Below are 17156 nucleotides of genomic sequence, written 5' to 3'. Positions count from 1 at the left end.
AACCCAGTCATTAAAAGAAAGAAAGAAAAAACATCTCTTTGACAGTATTATAGTTTCTTGGAGAAAGTTCAGGATGACTTGTTTTCTGAGACTTATTAGAGGCATTTTAAGTTCTTGCTTCATTGATTTATCTGATTTTCACAAGTACCATTCCTTGTCATGGAGCCTTCTGTGTCCTCCTGAGCACTACAGAGCCCCAGGGCTCTCTGACCTTTCAGCTGCAGGTTAATTACTTTCTTTCTTGAAATCCTCTACTCTTTTGACATCTGCTGTCCTTTTTCTCTTTGGGTGGTCATTTTGTCTCCTTTGAAGAATTCTTTTTACCTTTCAAGCTAGTCACCCCAACTCAACAGTTAATCTAAAGTGTTTTATATAGAGGGGGCACAATTTTTTAAAATTTGTTGAATTTTTTAAAATTCCCAAGCTCAAGCAACAAAATAAATAATAGTGAAAACAACTACAATAACAACATTAAAATATTAATAACTAACATACTTTGAACACTATGTGTTAAGCACTCTCAAAGCATTAACTCATTTAAACTAATATAAGCACTTCCCCCTTTTGGGAGGTACTAGGATTTAAACCTAAGGGCACTTTACCACTGGGCTATATCCCTAGCCCATTTTATTTTTTATTTGGAGACAGGATCCTGCTAAGTTGCTTAGGAACTTGCTAAATTAAATTTGCTCAGGCTGGCCTTGAACTTGCAGTCCTCCTGCCTCAGCCTCCCAAGTCACTGTAATTCCATGCATGCATGACTGCATCTGGTAAGCTCCTCTTTTATAAACAAACCTATAATGAAAGGATAGTTGCAGATTACAGAATTATTGAGAAAATAGTAGAGAGTTCCCATATACTTCCTACACAGTATTACCTATTATTATTATTATTTTAATGAGATGGGTTCTCACTATATTGCCCAGGCTGGCCTCAAACAATCTGCTTTCCTCACCTTCTCAAATAATGGACTACAGGCATGTGCTACTATGGCCCTATTATTAATATCTTACATTAGTGTGGTGTAGTTGTTGCAAATAATGAACTATTAATACTTTATTATCAAGTAAAGCCAATAACTTATTCAGATTATCTTTTTTCCCCTAAAATTCTTTTTCTGTTCCAAGACTGCATCTGCTACATTTAGTTGTCATATTTCCTGAGATACTGACAGTTTTGGCCTTCTCCCCTCTTATTAAATTTTGTTTTAATAAGTAGCAGTTTTATTGAGATATCATTCACATACCAAACAATTCACCCATATAAAGTATTCACAAAACTCAATGGGTGGGCTGGGGTTGTGGCTCTGAGGTAGAGCACTAGCCTAGCATGCGTGAGGCACTGGGTTCGATCCTCAGCACCACACACACAAAAAAAAATAAATAAAGGTATTGTGTCCACCTACAACTAAAAAATAAATAAAAAAAACAATAAAACTCAATGGGTCCCTTGTATACTTATAGAATTGTACAACCATCATCACAAACAATTTTAGAATGTTTTCATCACCCCAAAACAAACCCCATACCCTTCAGCTATCACCTCCAACCACATTCCCCTTCCTTCCAGCCCTTAGTGACCACTTATCTACTTACCATGTCTGTAAATTGCCTATTCTGGGTATTTCATATAAATGGATTAATACAATATGTAGTACTTTGTGACCAGCTTCCTTTCATTTAACATAATGTTTTTGAAGTTCATCCATGTTGTAGCAAATATTAGTACTTAATTACTTTAATAGCAAAAAAAAAAAAATAATTCCCTTGTTATGTATATACCTCATTTTGCTTGTTCATATCAACTGATGAATACCTGGGTTGCTTCTACCTTTGGTGACTGCTAACAATGCTGCTATGAACATTCACATACAAGTTTTTATGGAGACATATGTGTTCATTTCTCTTGGGTATATATCTTGGAGTAGAATTGTTGATTAAGTCTATGTTTGTACTTTAAAGGAACTGCCAGACTATTTTCCAAGGTAACTACCATTTTCCATTCCCATTTAGTCCCCTTTTAGCAGATAAAAACTTGAAGACCAGAGGGATTAAATCATTTGCCAAATCCATACAGACAAAAAGCAGGGGAATGAGGATGTGCACTCAGGAAGTCTCCCTGGTCTTGACAGCTATACCACAATAACAGTACAAAGAGAAACTGAGTTAATTCTAATCTGTTCGCCATGTCTTCTGTGTCTCACCTTCAGGGAAGGGCAACTAATTCTCTATACTACCTTCTCTAGATATAGAATCCACAAATTAATGGAGATATAGAGAACAATGAAGAATTCCAAAAGAGATATAAAATGATTGAAAAAACTTTGATGAAGAAATTTTAAACACCCTGAGATTGGGGTTGGGACCATACATAGCTCAGTGACAGAGGCATTTAGCATGTGGAAGACCCTGGTTTAACACCCAACACAAAATCAAAACAAAATAACACACATACATAGACACCCTGAGATTCTTTTAGCTTAGAGAACAAAGTACATACTGACAATTGTCATTGTCAATAACATAAAAGGTTAATGTAATAACAGGTCATGTGAGACCTTCTTTACCTCTTTGAATTAGAAGAAATGGGTCTTAATATAGAGCATTACAAGTAAATAAGAAGTTCCTAATTATGAGACACTGAAACTCTAAAAGGACACTTTAGGAACCCTTTGACAATATTATTGTTAGGATGTCTGAGCTAGGAGGCAGGAAGATGGACAAAATGACGAACAGTATCTTGTAGAGATTTTGTGCAAACATGATATAATCTTTGGTTCACAGACTCAAAGTCCTTTAACCAGGACCAACTTACCCTGAATTGCAGACAGATATACAAAAGAATCTTCATGTTCCAAGTTCTTCAAAAATATCTGGAACCACAAAAAAAGAATGATATGACTTACAAGAATAAAGAAAGACTTAAGACCCTCTTATATATAGCCTCAAAACAGCAAATTATTCTTGTTTGTCTTAGCTACAAATTATTCTGATATAGCATCTTGGAAGGAAGATGGTATAGATGCTTGAAGTCCTGTTTTTTTAACAGCTAACAAGGAGGAAGAATTAGCTGAGATACTTCTTAGAGTAGTCAAGAGCAGCAATCATGGAAATTAATGTTTGGAAGAAGAATCCTCCACATTTTCCTGTCAGCCCATGGTGGACAACATTCTCATATATGACATGATTGACAAAAGCCTGACACATAAGAAGCGAAGTGCGGGGGTTCTATGAATTGATGGCATATTTGCTACAATTTAATCCTTTTCTCTTGCACTCACAAAACATATGGAAATGCAAATGAGACAGAGATATTATTATTGCGATAAATTTGAATCTGTTCTATTTTATTTTAAAAAATCTGGCAAATTTTTGTCCTTCAATTGACATTTGTAACAAAGTACTCAATATATTTCACAATTTAGGAATTCATTAGGTTGTCAACTGCAGTGAGTATGGCTTACCTAGAAGATACTAAGTAACATGTTAGGTTTAGGTCCTAACATGAGAGCTAGGGAAAGACAGTGTCCATGTGACCATGTTCCTCTTGCCTGGTGTCTAGGGCAAGTTGGGGGTGTCTGTTTCATTTATTGTGCCATGTCCTTTGCTGGCACCATACATTTTTTTGGTTTTGACTGGATACTGCTGCTCTCTATATCTTACGTATGTTAGGGAGATCCTATGATTCGTCCAGTAGGGAAGATGGCAAGTTTGGAAGGTGTGGTGATCATGCATGGAGTAAGGGAAGTGGCCATGGGAATAAAGAATAAGAGATACAATTGAAGGACTTCTTAGAAAAAAAAAGAATTGACAGGACTCAGTGACCAGTTATGCACAACAGATAAAGGTCATACGAAGTTAAAGAAAATTCCAGGGCTGGGGTTATAGCTCAGTGGTGGAGCAGGTGCACATGTGAGGCACTGGGTTCGATCCTCAGAATCACATAAAAATATATAAATAAAATAAAGGTATTGTGTCCGTCTATAACTCAAAAAAATAAAAAAAAGAAAATTCCAAAGACATTCATAATCTAAATAGGGATATTTTTAATGATTACTCATAGAAGATATACATTTAAGTTTTCAACAATATTTCAATGACAGCAAATCCTTATACCTTGGTTTTCTCATCTATAAAATTGGGATAATACCAATGTTATGGTTGTTGTGAGGAATAGAGGCAATGCAAGATATATGGCTCATGATCCCCAGTATGGGGGGAAAAAAAGATATATGGCTTGGTTCGATAAATAGCAGTTATTATTCTTATGCCACTGGTTTCAAAACCTTAGTAACTAAAATTGATGTTTGCAATTAGAATTATAATTCTTAGTCTAACGGTGAAGGCAACAGAAGAGATCATCATCATCACAATTAATGCCCAGAGGCTAAAGTGAATTTTCCAAGAAACTGCTCTGGAATTTGATCCTAGACACTAGTTTGTAGACCCCTTGCTCTTCATCACTAATACATACTAAGGTCAGGATAATTCCCATAACAGAGAAAAGATCCTCAACTAAGTATATTTATTCTAACACATAAATCAAGAATTTAAAGAAGTTTTTTCACTGTGACTGAGTAAGGGAAATGGAGGAGATCTAGTTCTGCCCAATATTCCTCTAAAAGGGTCCCAGAAAGATCAGTGGCTTACCTAGGCTGGGTCATAGTGTTGAAAGTAGAACTACTTACCAAAAAAGGTGCTTTACCATCTTTGCAAATTTGCTCATGTTATTTCACATCCCCCCTTTTCTTTTATCTACTCAGACTTTACAATGTATTAAGGTCATACTAAGATCTACTTCCCCAGAAGATTTCAGTTCTTTTTCCTGACTGTCCACAGCATTTAATGAATATAAAAATTTTGACACTGTTCATGTTCAATTGAGTAGCTTCATGAGGTCATCTAAAAGTCCTTTCTGTGTCTAAGTCTTGCTTCCTCAGAATAATTAAAAGTTCCTGGAGAATAATCCAGGGCAGTACTCAACACAGTCAATGCTCCAGAAACACTCAAGCTGAATGCATACTCCTGGACCACTGTCCCACCCTGCACCCATGTGTCTTCACAGTATGTTCCACTCACCTTGAGAAGCTGCTCTTGGCTCTCAAGGGCTTTTGCTTCTCTTTGCTCTACCCAGCAAGAAAGAGTGCGCAAGGCAGCAGCTCGTGCTGGAATCTGAGGATCATAAGCTGATAAAAGAACTTCTTGGAACTGTTCTGTAGTTATACTTCCAGATTGCTGGTTTGCAGTAGTACTGGGCTCATTGATCCCCATAGGAATAAATGCAGCATTAGACTCCTGGCCTGTTTGGGAGGATTGCTCACAGCTTAGCTGTTGTTCAAGGTGGCTCTGAGCTACCTCTGTGTATCTATTACAACTAATTTGTTGCTCTCCTATTTTCCCTTCTGTATCTTTTTTCTTCAGGGTGCTCTGGGCAGCCACGGTGACAGTCTCAGTGGAAAAGGCTCCATGGGTAGAGATAGTGATACGGAGGTCAGCAGCAAGTTCTTGGATGACAGGGTCAGGGTACGTGTTGGAGACCTTCTCCAACAGAGGCAGCAATTGCTTCAGGACCACAAAATCACTTGACTTCAACTATAAAATGAAATTTTAAAAAATGCCAAAAATGAATTTAATATAACCTGAGCCCAGGAAACACTGTAAGTATAAGTAGCAAGGATTGCATCTTGTTCCCAGTGTAATCTGCAAATCACCTGGATTGAACACTCAATAACTGTTTGTTGAATAATTAGAGCTAACATTTATTGAACATTTGCTGTGTACAGATTTTTTTAAATTGAAACACACACATTAATATCCTTATGATACAGTTACTATTATTTCTACATTTAAAATATAGGGAGTCTGAGGCACATACCTGTTAAGTAACATGGTTAAGGGCACAAACTGGAAGACAGTATGATGCAAACTCATGAAGTCAGGCTCCAGAACCCACGCTTTTACTCAATACCCTACATGGTCTCACTGGAATGAATGAAGCTGTTGTTAACTATGTGAACGAAAGTGGCAAGACGGTACATAAGGGCACCATAGGATTGGAAAGGATTTGGGTGATCTAGTTTTCCTAGAAAGGAGGAGTGAAAATTACATAGGATTCTTTTTTCTATACAGAAGTTTTATTCTAATAATGCCACGTGCCTAAGAAAGGTGTGCGTGCAGCCAATGTAAAGTAAGAATCCATGATAATCCTTTTCTGTTTGAAAATACTGGCAGCATGATTATAAAGCTTCATGAGGTCCTGAAAATGTGAAAACCTCAGGGATCCTAAATCCTTTTTGGAACAAGACAGAGAATTCATGATTTAATCATACACTCATTTTATCATCCAACCAACCAACCAGTCAACCAACTAACTGTTTTTGAAGGATCTGCTTTATGTTTTCATTTCACACTACATGTTCACAGAATGGTTACTGTTCACTTCCCCTACCACCATTCTCCTGGGTAAACAAAAATTTGAGGTATATATATCAGATTTGTACCTGTGAAATGCTACCATATATTCCCCTCAGATTTCTTTCTTTACACAATTAAAAATGAATGCAAAATCTACATAAGGTGGAATTTCTAGTTCCACAACATGTTAGTTTATCTTAATGAGTAAAACACATGACCATTTTGATGTTATACAGCTTCAGGGAAAAAGAGAGTATGCATGTCTAGTGTAAAGGCACATATTATCCAAGAAAAGGGTCAATTTTTCCTTGAATCCATGTGTAAATAAATGGACAAGACACTTCAGAATAATTTTGCTAGTGTTATCTTTATGCTAAATCTCATTCAGTGCCTTTGTAGTATCATGAACCTTTGTTTTTGTTTTCTCTAAACATCTGAAAAGAGAACATCATCTTATTACCTACAGTCTATATGGCCTCTTTTTCACTTCTACTGTATACAACAATTTTTTCTAAAGCAAAAACAAAAACCCAACACAAGTGGGATAGAGAGCCCAGAAACAGACCCAAATAAATATAATCAACTGATCTTTGAGAGAGGAACATAGACAACAATGGAAAAAAGATGGTCTTTTTCAATAGTGTTAGAACATTAAAAGAAAAATGCATCTAGACTCAAACCTTAGCCCTTTCACAAAAAATAAATGAAAGTGAAGCACAGATCTAAATGTAAAATGAAAGTCTATAAAACTTCTAAAAGACAACATAGTAGCTGGGCATTATGGCACATGTCTGTAATCCCAGCTACTTATGAAGGAAGGAGGATGGTAAATTCAAGGGCAGTCTGGGTAATTTAGCAAGAGCCTGTATCGAAAGAAAATAAAAATTTTTAAAAGAGCTGGGCTGGGATGTAGCTCAGTAGTAGAGAACTTGCCCTGCATGTATGAGGCCCTGAGTTCAATCCCAATTCCCACCCAGTACTGCAAAAAAAAAAAAGAAGAAGAAGAAGAAGGAGGAGGAGGAGGAGGAGGAGGAGGAGGATAACAGTAGTAAATCTAAATGACCTTGGTTATGGAGATAAATTTTAAAAATAAAACACCAAAGTCATAATCTATAAAAGAAATAATTAAAATTTAAAACTTCTGCTGTGCAAAAGACACGTAAAAAATGAGAAATAGTCAAGCATGGGAGCACACACCTGTAATCCAGCTACTTGGGAGGCTTAGATAGAAGGATCACAAATTCAAGACCAGCCTGGGCAACTTAGAGAGACACTGTCTCAAAATAAAAAATAAAAAGGTATGCAGGGCTGGGGTTGTGGCTCAGTAGATAGAGTGCTTGCCTTGCACGTGTGAGGCACTGCATTTGATTTTCAGCACCAAATACAAATAAATAATAAAATAAAGGTATTGTGTGCATCTCCAAAGTAAAAAAAAAAAAAAAAAAGAGCTGCAGATGTAGCTCAGTGATAGAGCATCCCTAAGTTTAATCCCCCTGTACTACATACATACACACACACACACACAAATACACACAAAGATATAAGCCACATACTGGAAGAAAATATTTGTAAAAGACATATCTGAAAAAGGATTGTTAATCAAAATAAAGTGAGGATGAGGAGCAACAGGAAATCCATTCTTTGCTGGTAGGGATGCAAAATGGCACAGTCACTATAGCAGATAGTTTGGTAGTTTCTTCTAAAACTAAACATGCTCTTACCATACAGTTCAGCAACCCTACTCCTTAGTATTTACCCAAATTAATTAAAAACTTACATCCAGCTGGACATGGTGGCACACACCTGTAATCCTAGTAGTTCAGGGGCTGGGGCAGAAGGATCGAAAGTTCAAAGCCAGCCTTAGCAAAAGGTAGGCTCTAAGCAACTCGGTGAGACCCTGTCTCTAAATAAAATACAAATCAGGGCTGGGGATGTGGCTTAGTGGCCAAGTGCCCCTGAGTTCAATCCCCAGTACCCCTCCCCTGCAAAAAAGAGAAAAATACATCCACACAAACATCTGTAAATGATGTTTAGCCATAACTGTCAAGATATTTCTTTATAAGTTGACTGGATAAATAAACTATAGTATATTAGACAATAGAATATTATTCAGCACCAAAAGGAAATGAAGCTATCAAGCCAGGAAAGTATATGAAGAGCTATAAATACATATTACTAAGTGAAAATCCCAATCTAAAGATGCAAAAAAAAAAAAAAGAAGATCGTACATATTATACGACCCTAACTTTTTTTTTAAACAATGAAGTCACTTTTTTAAAAATTTATTTTTTAGTTACAAGTGGACACAATATATATATATATATATATATATATATATATATATATATTTTTTTTTTTTTTTTTATTTTATGTGGTGCTGATGATCAAACCCAGTGTCTCAGGCATGCTAGGCAAGTGTTCTACCTCCGAGCCACAACCCCAGCCACACCCCCATTCCAACTTTATGACACTCTGGAAAGGGCAAAACTATGGAAATAGTAAAAAGATCAATAAACTGACAGAACACGGAAAAATTCTAGGGCAGTGACATTATTCAGTATGATATTATAATGGTGGACGCATGTCATTAGACACTGTCAAAACCCACAGAATTGAGCTGGGTTAGTATAGATCAGTGTCAGGGTACTTGACAAGAATATGTAAAGCCCTGAGTTCAATCTCCAGCAGAGCAAAAACAATAATAAAATATTTTTTCTCCCTGTTCTCAAACTTCTTAGTCACTGTGGGACTCATTCAACTGATCAACTTTTCCTACTGCCAAGGGCAAGTAGGTGGGTTCTGAATCAAATAGTTTATAAAGCAATTAAAGCTCTGCACTCTTTCAGCTTCAGAAGCCTACAAATTTTCCACTATGAAAACAATCAGGGATATCCATGACTATGGATGCCAATTATTTGTTTGTAAATATTTGAGAATTTTTTTCTGATATAAAGTAAAACTTACTTTATTGGTAGAGGAGAAAACTGAATTACTGGGCTGGGAATATAGCTCAATTGGTAGAATGTTTGCACAAGGCCGTGGGTTCAATTCCTAGCACCACCAAAAAAACAAAAACTAAAACAAAAAACAATCACCTGAATTATTAATTGTTTATTTTTCAAGGGTTACTACCAAAATCAAGAATTGTCCATGAAGCCCCAGTTTCTATTCCTGTCACTACTTTCAACACAAATCTCATATCCAGATCTCAGAACTTCTGTACACATGCCACAAGAGCGGAAGAAGGAGCCCACAAGTGCAGATTCCTTTATTTGGCTACCTCTCTTCTAGAGTTTCTGGAATGCTTTGGGAATGGAGTGTAGAGAGCTTCCTCAGCCCACACAATACTATGAAATCTTTCAGGAGTGGCAGGGTGAACCAGTTAGATGGTTAGTTGTTATGAATTTCTGCAAGTTCTCAAATTTGTTTAAAAACTGGGGGTTGGACTGGTAAGACAGAGGTTGAGGATGGGGGTGAGGAAGAAAGAAGCCCTCCAGTAGTGTATCAGAACCAGGGTAAAAGTCAGAGGAGGGCATATGTATATGGAACCCCACATGAGATTTTTAAAAGCTTCTGTAACAGGAGATTTTATATTGCAGGTAAGAGTGATCAGGTGATCCTGCCTTGCCTTAACCTGCACCAGTGAGGATCACTGTTTTAGAAGAATCCAGGGGACTCTTCCAGCAACAAAACTCTGACCTAAAAATTTCTAATTCTGGAAAAAATTTACATTTACTCTTTGTGTTCTCAGTTCTGTACATTGACTATAATTCCTTAGATACTTAGCCCATCAGTTTGTACATGGGTCCCTCTTTACATACATGACTGAATTTATTTATTTTTAAAATTTTTTTTAGTTGTAGTTGGACACAATACCTTTATTTTATTTATTTTTTTATGTGGTGCTGAGGACAATTCAGTTTGCTTTTCCTAAAAGGTCGAGATGGTCTGCTCAGCTTCATGCCGAAATGTTTTAGAGGACCCATGGACTCTGCAACAACATGCAGAAATTGCTTCCTGAGGGGACAGGGAAGAGTTACCAACATAATACTTATACTAATGACAAACCCTGAAATTTAGAAAATGAGTTTGGGGGGCTGGGGTTGTGGCTCAGTGGTAGAGTGCTCACCTAGCATGCACGAGGCACTGGGTTCGATCCTCAGCACCACATAAATGTAAAATAAAGACATTGTGTCTACTTAAAACTAAAAAATAAATATAAAAAAAAAAAAAGAAAATGAGTTTGGAATTACAGTTGTCTTCTTAGCAATCTTAAACCTACACTTCCCAGACACGATGTTTTAATAATCATCTTAATTATATAAATTAGAAAGGAAAGAAAAAAAGTTTAGATGCTATTAGATTCTGTTTCATTAGCCAAAACAATGACTTCCAATGTAAAGCATGATGTTCTAGACTCTCAGGTAAAGATGCAGCCTCACAGTGGAATTCAGGATGGTGACTTTTTTTCCTAATGCAAAGATAAAACCCAGCATTATTACAGATGCCACTTATAAATATATGAATCAAACAGAAAAAATTTAATAGATCTAAGGCAAAAGTACAGGGGGTGACATGTTTATGTTCACTTAACAAACTGCGAAGTCAGAGGAATTCAGGATGTAGTTAATGAGTCAGGATGGCTCAGAGGAGGGCAGTGACAGGCAAGGGCTGCACACTCACATCAGTCACGAGAGGCTCTCTCAGAATAGGACCAATATACACAGCCAGCCCCTAACAGTGGGCTTCTAGAAAGGGAAATGGAGATTTCCATAATCTATTTTACATTTGAGACATGGTTTAAAATAAGTGTTAAATAAGGAGAAGCAAAAAAACACACTGTAAATTTATGGAAATAAAAACTATTCAAATTAATATTCAAATATAAAAACAATCGGATTAGCCAGTTAAATCTAACAAGAGTGCAACTTAAGGAACATTCTGGACGTGAACCCCACCTTTATAATTCTAATATGGCTTAAAACTGAACCAAAAACTTTTTTTTTTTTCTAAATGACATGGAAAATATAAAATAGAAGTGCTAAGTAAATTTACCAAGAAATGGGCTTCACATTATCAACTGGTCCAAATAAAATTCCTCTTTCCCCTTAAGAACAGGCAAGAGAGGCAAATTCTAATATATCAAGAATCAAATCAGATTTGAAACCTCAAACTCAAAAATCCATTCCCAGAGAGTTCCTTACTGGTTGCTAAGGATATGACAGGCTGGTTTCAGGTTGGATTTCACAATACCTGCACTAAGAGTCTTCTGCTTCCTTGCAGTCTCCCAGTCTAATGCTTTATATAATTAACCACTCATACCCACATGTATGATCTAGCCCTTACCTATCCTTTCTTCTTGTTAGTACTATTCCTCCCCTTGATCTCTGAAGTTCAGCTACACCAGTCTTCAATCAGTGTCTCAAGTACACCAAGCTCCTTCCTGCTTCTGAGCCTTTACAAATGATGTTTCTTTAATGGGAAGAGTTTCCTCCATCTGCTATACATACAAACTCCTATTCATCCTTCAAGTCGTACCTTAAACTTACTGGAGATCTCCTCAACCTTATTAGAGGGTTATGTTCTCTTGATATCCTGCACTTCTCTTTTGAGGCACTTTATTCAATTCTAAGTGTATATGTGCACGCATGTGTCTGTATTTTTGGTACTGGGAATTAAACCCAGGGGAACCTTACCACTGAGCTATATCCTTAAGCTTTTCTGTTTTGAGACCGGGTCTTGCTAAGTTGCTGAGGCTGGCCTCAAACTTGCAATCCTCCTTTCTCAGCCTCCTGAGTCACTGGGATTACAGGTATACACGGCTACTCTGGCTCTAAGCATTTTTTAAAAATAGTCATTTAGCATATGACTCTCTTACTGAACTATACATTTCATGAGGGTAGAGGCCATATCTATCTTGTCCAATGCTATATTCCCAGCCCCTTAGTTAAGTAACTTGGCACATGGTAAGGATACAATAAAATTGTGTTTGAATGAATGAATTTTAAAATTATGATGAGTTAAATGTGTAAAAGACATAATTAAAAGTAGTTGAAAGCAAACCTTTAACATGCTACATGATATGGGTTGAACAATGGATCTTGGGTTAAAATGGACTGTTCACAATAGCTTTAGTCCTAAGCAACTAAGATTAAAGTTTAGTAAATACTGGGGGCTGGGGATGTGGCTCAAGCGGTAGCGCGCTTGCCTAGCATGCATGCGGCCGAGTTTTATCCTCAGCACCACATACAAACAAAGATGTTGTGTCAGCCGAAAACTGAAAAATAAATATTAAAAAAAAAAAATTCTCTCTCTCTTTAAAAAAAAAAAAAAGTTTAGTAAATGCTGTCCACTGACTACAGTGGTAGGAACTTCTGAGCCATTGTTGAGCTTTGGGAAGTGAGGACAAACACTAAATGCAAAACACTATGCTAGATATTTCCAAATCAAGTGTCTACCAGATGTGAACAGGCAGTGAAATCTACTCAAGTAACAGGGTAGAAGTGGTGCTTTCCCTTATCCTCTACTTTGGAAAGAATTCTCGTTAACAATCTAAGTTGTTCATCCTGGTTCTCATAGATACAATATCTACTCTTATTTTTCAAAAAGAATGGAAGGGAAGCAGCAAGGATTTTATTTTTCTTTTCCTCCATTCAAGTTTGGCTCATTTCTACAACTCACCTGAACAGCTCCTCCTAGCATGACCGCCACCAGCCCCATGGACATGCTCAGTGTCTGCGATTCCACAGTGCTCTCTGCCTCATGAGCCAGGCTTACACATGCTCTCTGCAGTGTCGCCACTACAAAGTCTACTACCTACCAAAAAATAGAAATTTGAATTAGTGTGGAGTTAAAAAAAAATTCAAAATTCTTTGTATGTCTGAGTTTGTTTTATCTTTTTTAATTTACCAGTTAATAAACTGGTAAGAGGACACTCCAAAACATACATAAGTCAACCAGATGAAGAGACAAGACAAGGTACGGGTATGAGATAAAGAGCTTCCACAACCTCTCTGACCTAGTTGCCCTTCTAGCACCTTCCCTGTTCAGCAATTCAGAAACTCCTAAGTGTTTTACATGCATAATCTCACTTAATTCTCATATCAACTCTGTAAGGTTTGTACTATTATTCTCATTATGAAATGAAGACTCTCAGTGTGATTTGCTCAAGGTCATAAAGTTACTAAAGGAGAAAGCCTATACTTTCCTAACTGTTTTAATATACTAATCGAACATCCTTTACTTTTCATGAATTTTGCCAGGAAATTGAAAATAAAGATAATTCATAAATTAACTCAAAATGGATCATAAAATTCAATGTTAAATGCAAGACTATCAAACTGCTAGAAGATAGGAAAAAATATAAATGATTCAAGGTTTGGTGATGACTTTTTAGATATAACACCAAAGGCAAAATCCAGAAAAAAAGAAGTAATCAGTTGGACATCATTAAAAAAAAAATCTGATCTGTGAAAAATATTATCAAGAGAATACAAAGACTGGGAGGAAATGCATGCAAAAATACCTCTGACAAGGGACTGTTAACTAAAATATTTGAAGAACTCCTAAAACTCAACAATAAGAAAACAAACAACCTGACTACAAAAGTCCTAAACTGTCTTTTACCAAAAGATCTGTAAATCCTTACCAAAGAAGACGTACAGGTGACAAGCATATGAAAATATGCTGCACATCAAATGTCCTTAAGGAAATGCAAACTAAAACATGAGTGAGACATCCCTACACACCCCTTAAAACAGCCAAAATCCAGAACACCGACAATACCAAATGCTGACGAGGATGTGGAGAAACAGGAATTTTCCCTGTTGGTGGGAATGCAAGTACAGCTACTTTGGAAGACAGTTTGGCAGTTTTTGAAAAACTAAATAGATTAGCATGGTGGCATGTACCTGTGGTCCCAGATATTCAGGAGGCTAGGGCAGGAAGATCACTTGAGCCCAGGAGTTTGGGGCATCTGGGCAATATAATGAGACTTCAATTCTTTAAATACAAGCAAAAAAAAAAAAAAAAAAAACGTACTATATATACTCTTGCCATATAATTCAGGCATTGCACTCAATATTTACCCAAAGGAGTTAAAAACTTATGTCCACATAAAAAAAAAAAGAACCACACATGGTTGTTACCACATTTCTAGTCAGGACTGCCAAAACTGGAAAATAACCAAGATTTCCTTCATAAGGTGAATGTAAATGGTACACTGAGACAATGGAAGACTATTTAGTACTAAAAAATGAGCTGTCAAGTCATGAAAAGACATGGAGGAAACATAAATGCATATTACTAAGTGAAAGAAGCCTGTCTTAAAGGATTAAATACTGTATGATTCCAACTACATAAATTTAGGAAAAGAAAAAAAAACAACAACACTGAGACAGTAAAAAGACAATGGTTACCAAAGATTAGAAGAGAGGGAGAGATAAATAAGTGGAACACAGAGGATTTTAGGACACTATAACAATTCTATAGGATACTATAATGGTAGAAACATTTTGTCCAAATTCATAAACTGTGCAACATCCAGAGAAACCTAATGTAAATTATGAACTTTGGGTAATAATGATGTGTTAATGTAGATTCATTAACTACAACAAAGGGGAAAGGGAATGTAGCTGTGATTGTTTGCCTAGCACATGGAAGACCCTGGGTTTGATCTTCAGTATTACAAAAACAAGAAACAAACAAAAAGACCACCATTGCAGCAAAGGTAGCACTCTGGTGGAGGATGGTGATAATGGGGAAGGCTATCTAAACAGTGGGCACAAGGGACTTATGAGAAACCTCAGCACTTCTCAATTTCTTCTTTTTAAAAAAATATTTTTTTAGCTGTAGGTGGACACAATACCTTTATTTTTGTTTATTTAGTTTGTTTTTGTGGTGCTGGGGATAGAACCCAGGGCCTCACACATACCAGGCAAGCACTCTACTGCTGAAAAGACATGGAGGAAACATAAATGCATATTACTTTATTATGACCCTAAAACTGCTCTAAAAAAACTATACTTATTAAAAAAAAAAAAAAAGGGATTTGTTACTTTCTAACCATCTTAGAGAGTCTCCTAAGGAGTTTTTCTTCCTTAGGAATATTTCCCCACATTTGACAGTCTAATTCTAATAAGCAAAGAATGAGGGAGGAGATGTTTAATTTTATCTAGAAGCCAGTATCCTCAAATAATCTGTACAAATGATCCAGATATATTTATAAGATCAAATATTTTTAAATTCAGCTACTTGGGGGGACTGAGGCAGGAGTTCAAGGTTAGCCTGGACAATTTAGCAAAACCCTGTCCCAAAATAAAAAATAAAAAGGGCTGGGTGTAGTAGCACACACCTGTAATCCCAGCACTTTGGGAGGCTGAGACAGGAGGATTACAAGTTCAAGACCAGCCCCAGCAACTAGGGGAGGCTCCAAACAAGTCAAAGAGGCCCTAAAAAACTCAGCAAGACCTTGTCTTAAAATAAAAGAAGCTGGGAATGTAGCTCAATGATAAAGTGCCCTTAGCTTAAATTCCCAAGTCCCAAAAATGAATAAATAAGGCTGTGGATGTAGCTCAGTAGCTCAGTGCCACTGGACTCAATCCCTACTACTTTTAAAAAAGGAAAAGTGGGGGCTGGGGTTGTGGCTCTGTGGTGGAACACTTGCCTGGATTCAATTCTGAGCACCGCATATAAATAAATGAATAAAATAAATGTCCATCAACATCTAAAAAAAAATAAAGGCTTAAGATTGTTCATATAGAAATTTTATATAGCATTTGGCTAACAATTAAGCTTTAAGTTGAATTAATTTGGTCAGCATAATTTTTTTAATTTACTGTTTTGGTTGTACACAATACTTTATTTTATATTTTATTTATATATGACAGCAGAATGCATTACAATTCTTATTACACATATAGAGCACAATTTTTCATATCTCTGGTTATATACACAGTATATTCACACCAATTTGTGTCTTCATGCCTGTACTTTGGATAATAATGATCATCACATTCCACCATCACTAATAACCCCATGCCCCATCCCTTCCCCTCCAACCCCTCTGCCCTATCTAGAGGGTGTCTATTGCTCCCATGCTCCCACTCCCTATCCCACTATGAATCAGCCTCCTTATATCAAAGAAAATATTTCGGCATTTGGTTTTTTGGGATTGGCTAACTTATTTATTTTTATATGGTGCTGAGGATCAAACCCAGAGCCTCGCACATGCTAGGGAAGTGCTCTACCAGTGAGTCACAACCCCAGCACTGGTCAGCATCATTTTAACTGAGTGTAATCACCTTAATTAGAAACACCTTTGAATAAAGGACGGCAGACATACATGCATGCACACACATATGCACACATGCCTATTTAGGATTAATGGCTCAAAAAGGAGATATCATTTTGAAAATGGGAAGGCTGAGATAGGTCATAATCAGCCTCTAAATACCATGCAAGCTTGCATGTTTACCTCTCTGGACAAATCACATGCTGTGCTAGAATCTTTATTGCAAGTCTAAAGTCAGGAGAATGGCCTGTTAACACTTGTCTTTTGGAGCAAAGCAGGAAACTAGAAAGAATATTTAAAACTTCCACTTACTGAAAGAACAATTCTGGTTATAGCAATTTTTACCATTCTTTCCAGCCAGAAGATTTTATTGACACTAGAAATTAAGGACACTAGCCCTTTCCAGAGAAACTATTGTTTCCATCATCTTAGCCTACCTATTTTGCCTCCAA

General features: G+C 36.7%; 1 protein-coding gene across 3 annotated transcripts in view; it reads right to left on the bottom strand.

Moving 5' to 3' along the window:
* Tango6 (transport and golgi organization 6 homolog) overlaps positions 1–17156 on the bottom strand; it is a 184262-nt gene that overhangs the window by 114352 nt on the left and 52754 nt on the right. For 2 of the 3 annotated variants that reach the window (XM_027933280.2, XM_071604245.1), the window contains 3 exons: positions 13095–13229; positions 5079–5591; positions 2815–2872 (listed from right to left, as the gene is read on the bottom strand). In XM_027933280.2, coding sequence (XP_027789081.2) covers positions 2815–2872; positions 5079–5591; positions 13095–13229 — 706 coding nt within the window. The remainder of the gene's footprint in view (positions 1–2814; positions 2873–5078; positions 5592–13094; positions 13230–17156) is intronic. The other variant, XM_071604246.1, reaches the window with a different exon arrangement.

This window comes from Marmota flaviventris, chromosome 18 (genome assembly GCF_047511675.1).
Source record: "Marmota flaviventris isolate mMarFla1 chromosome 18, mMarFla1.hap1, whole genome shotgun sequence".
NCBI classification, from domain to species: Eukaryota; Metazoa; Chordata; class Mammalia; order Rodentia; family Sciuridae; genus Marmota; species Marmota flaviventris.
This window is presented reverse-complemented; position numbering and strand designations above follow the sequence as displayed.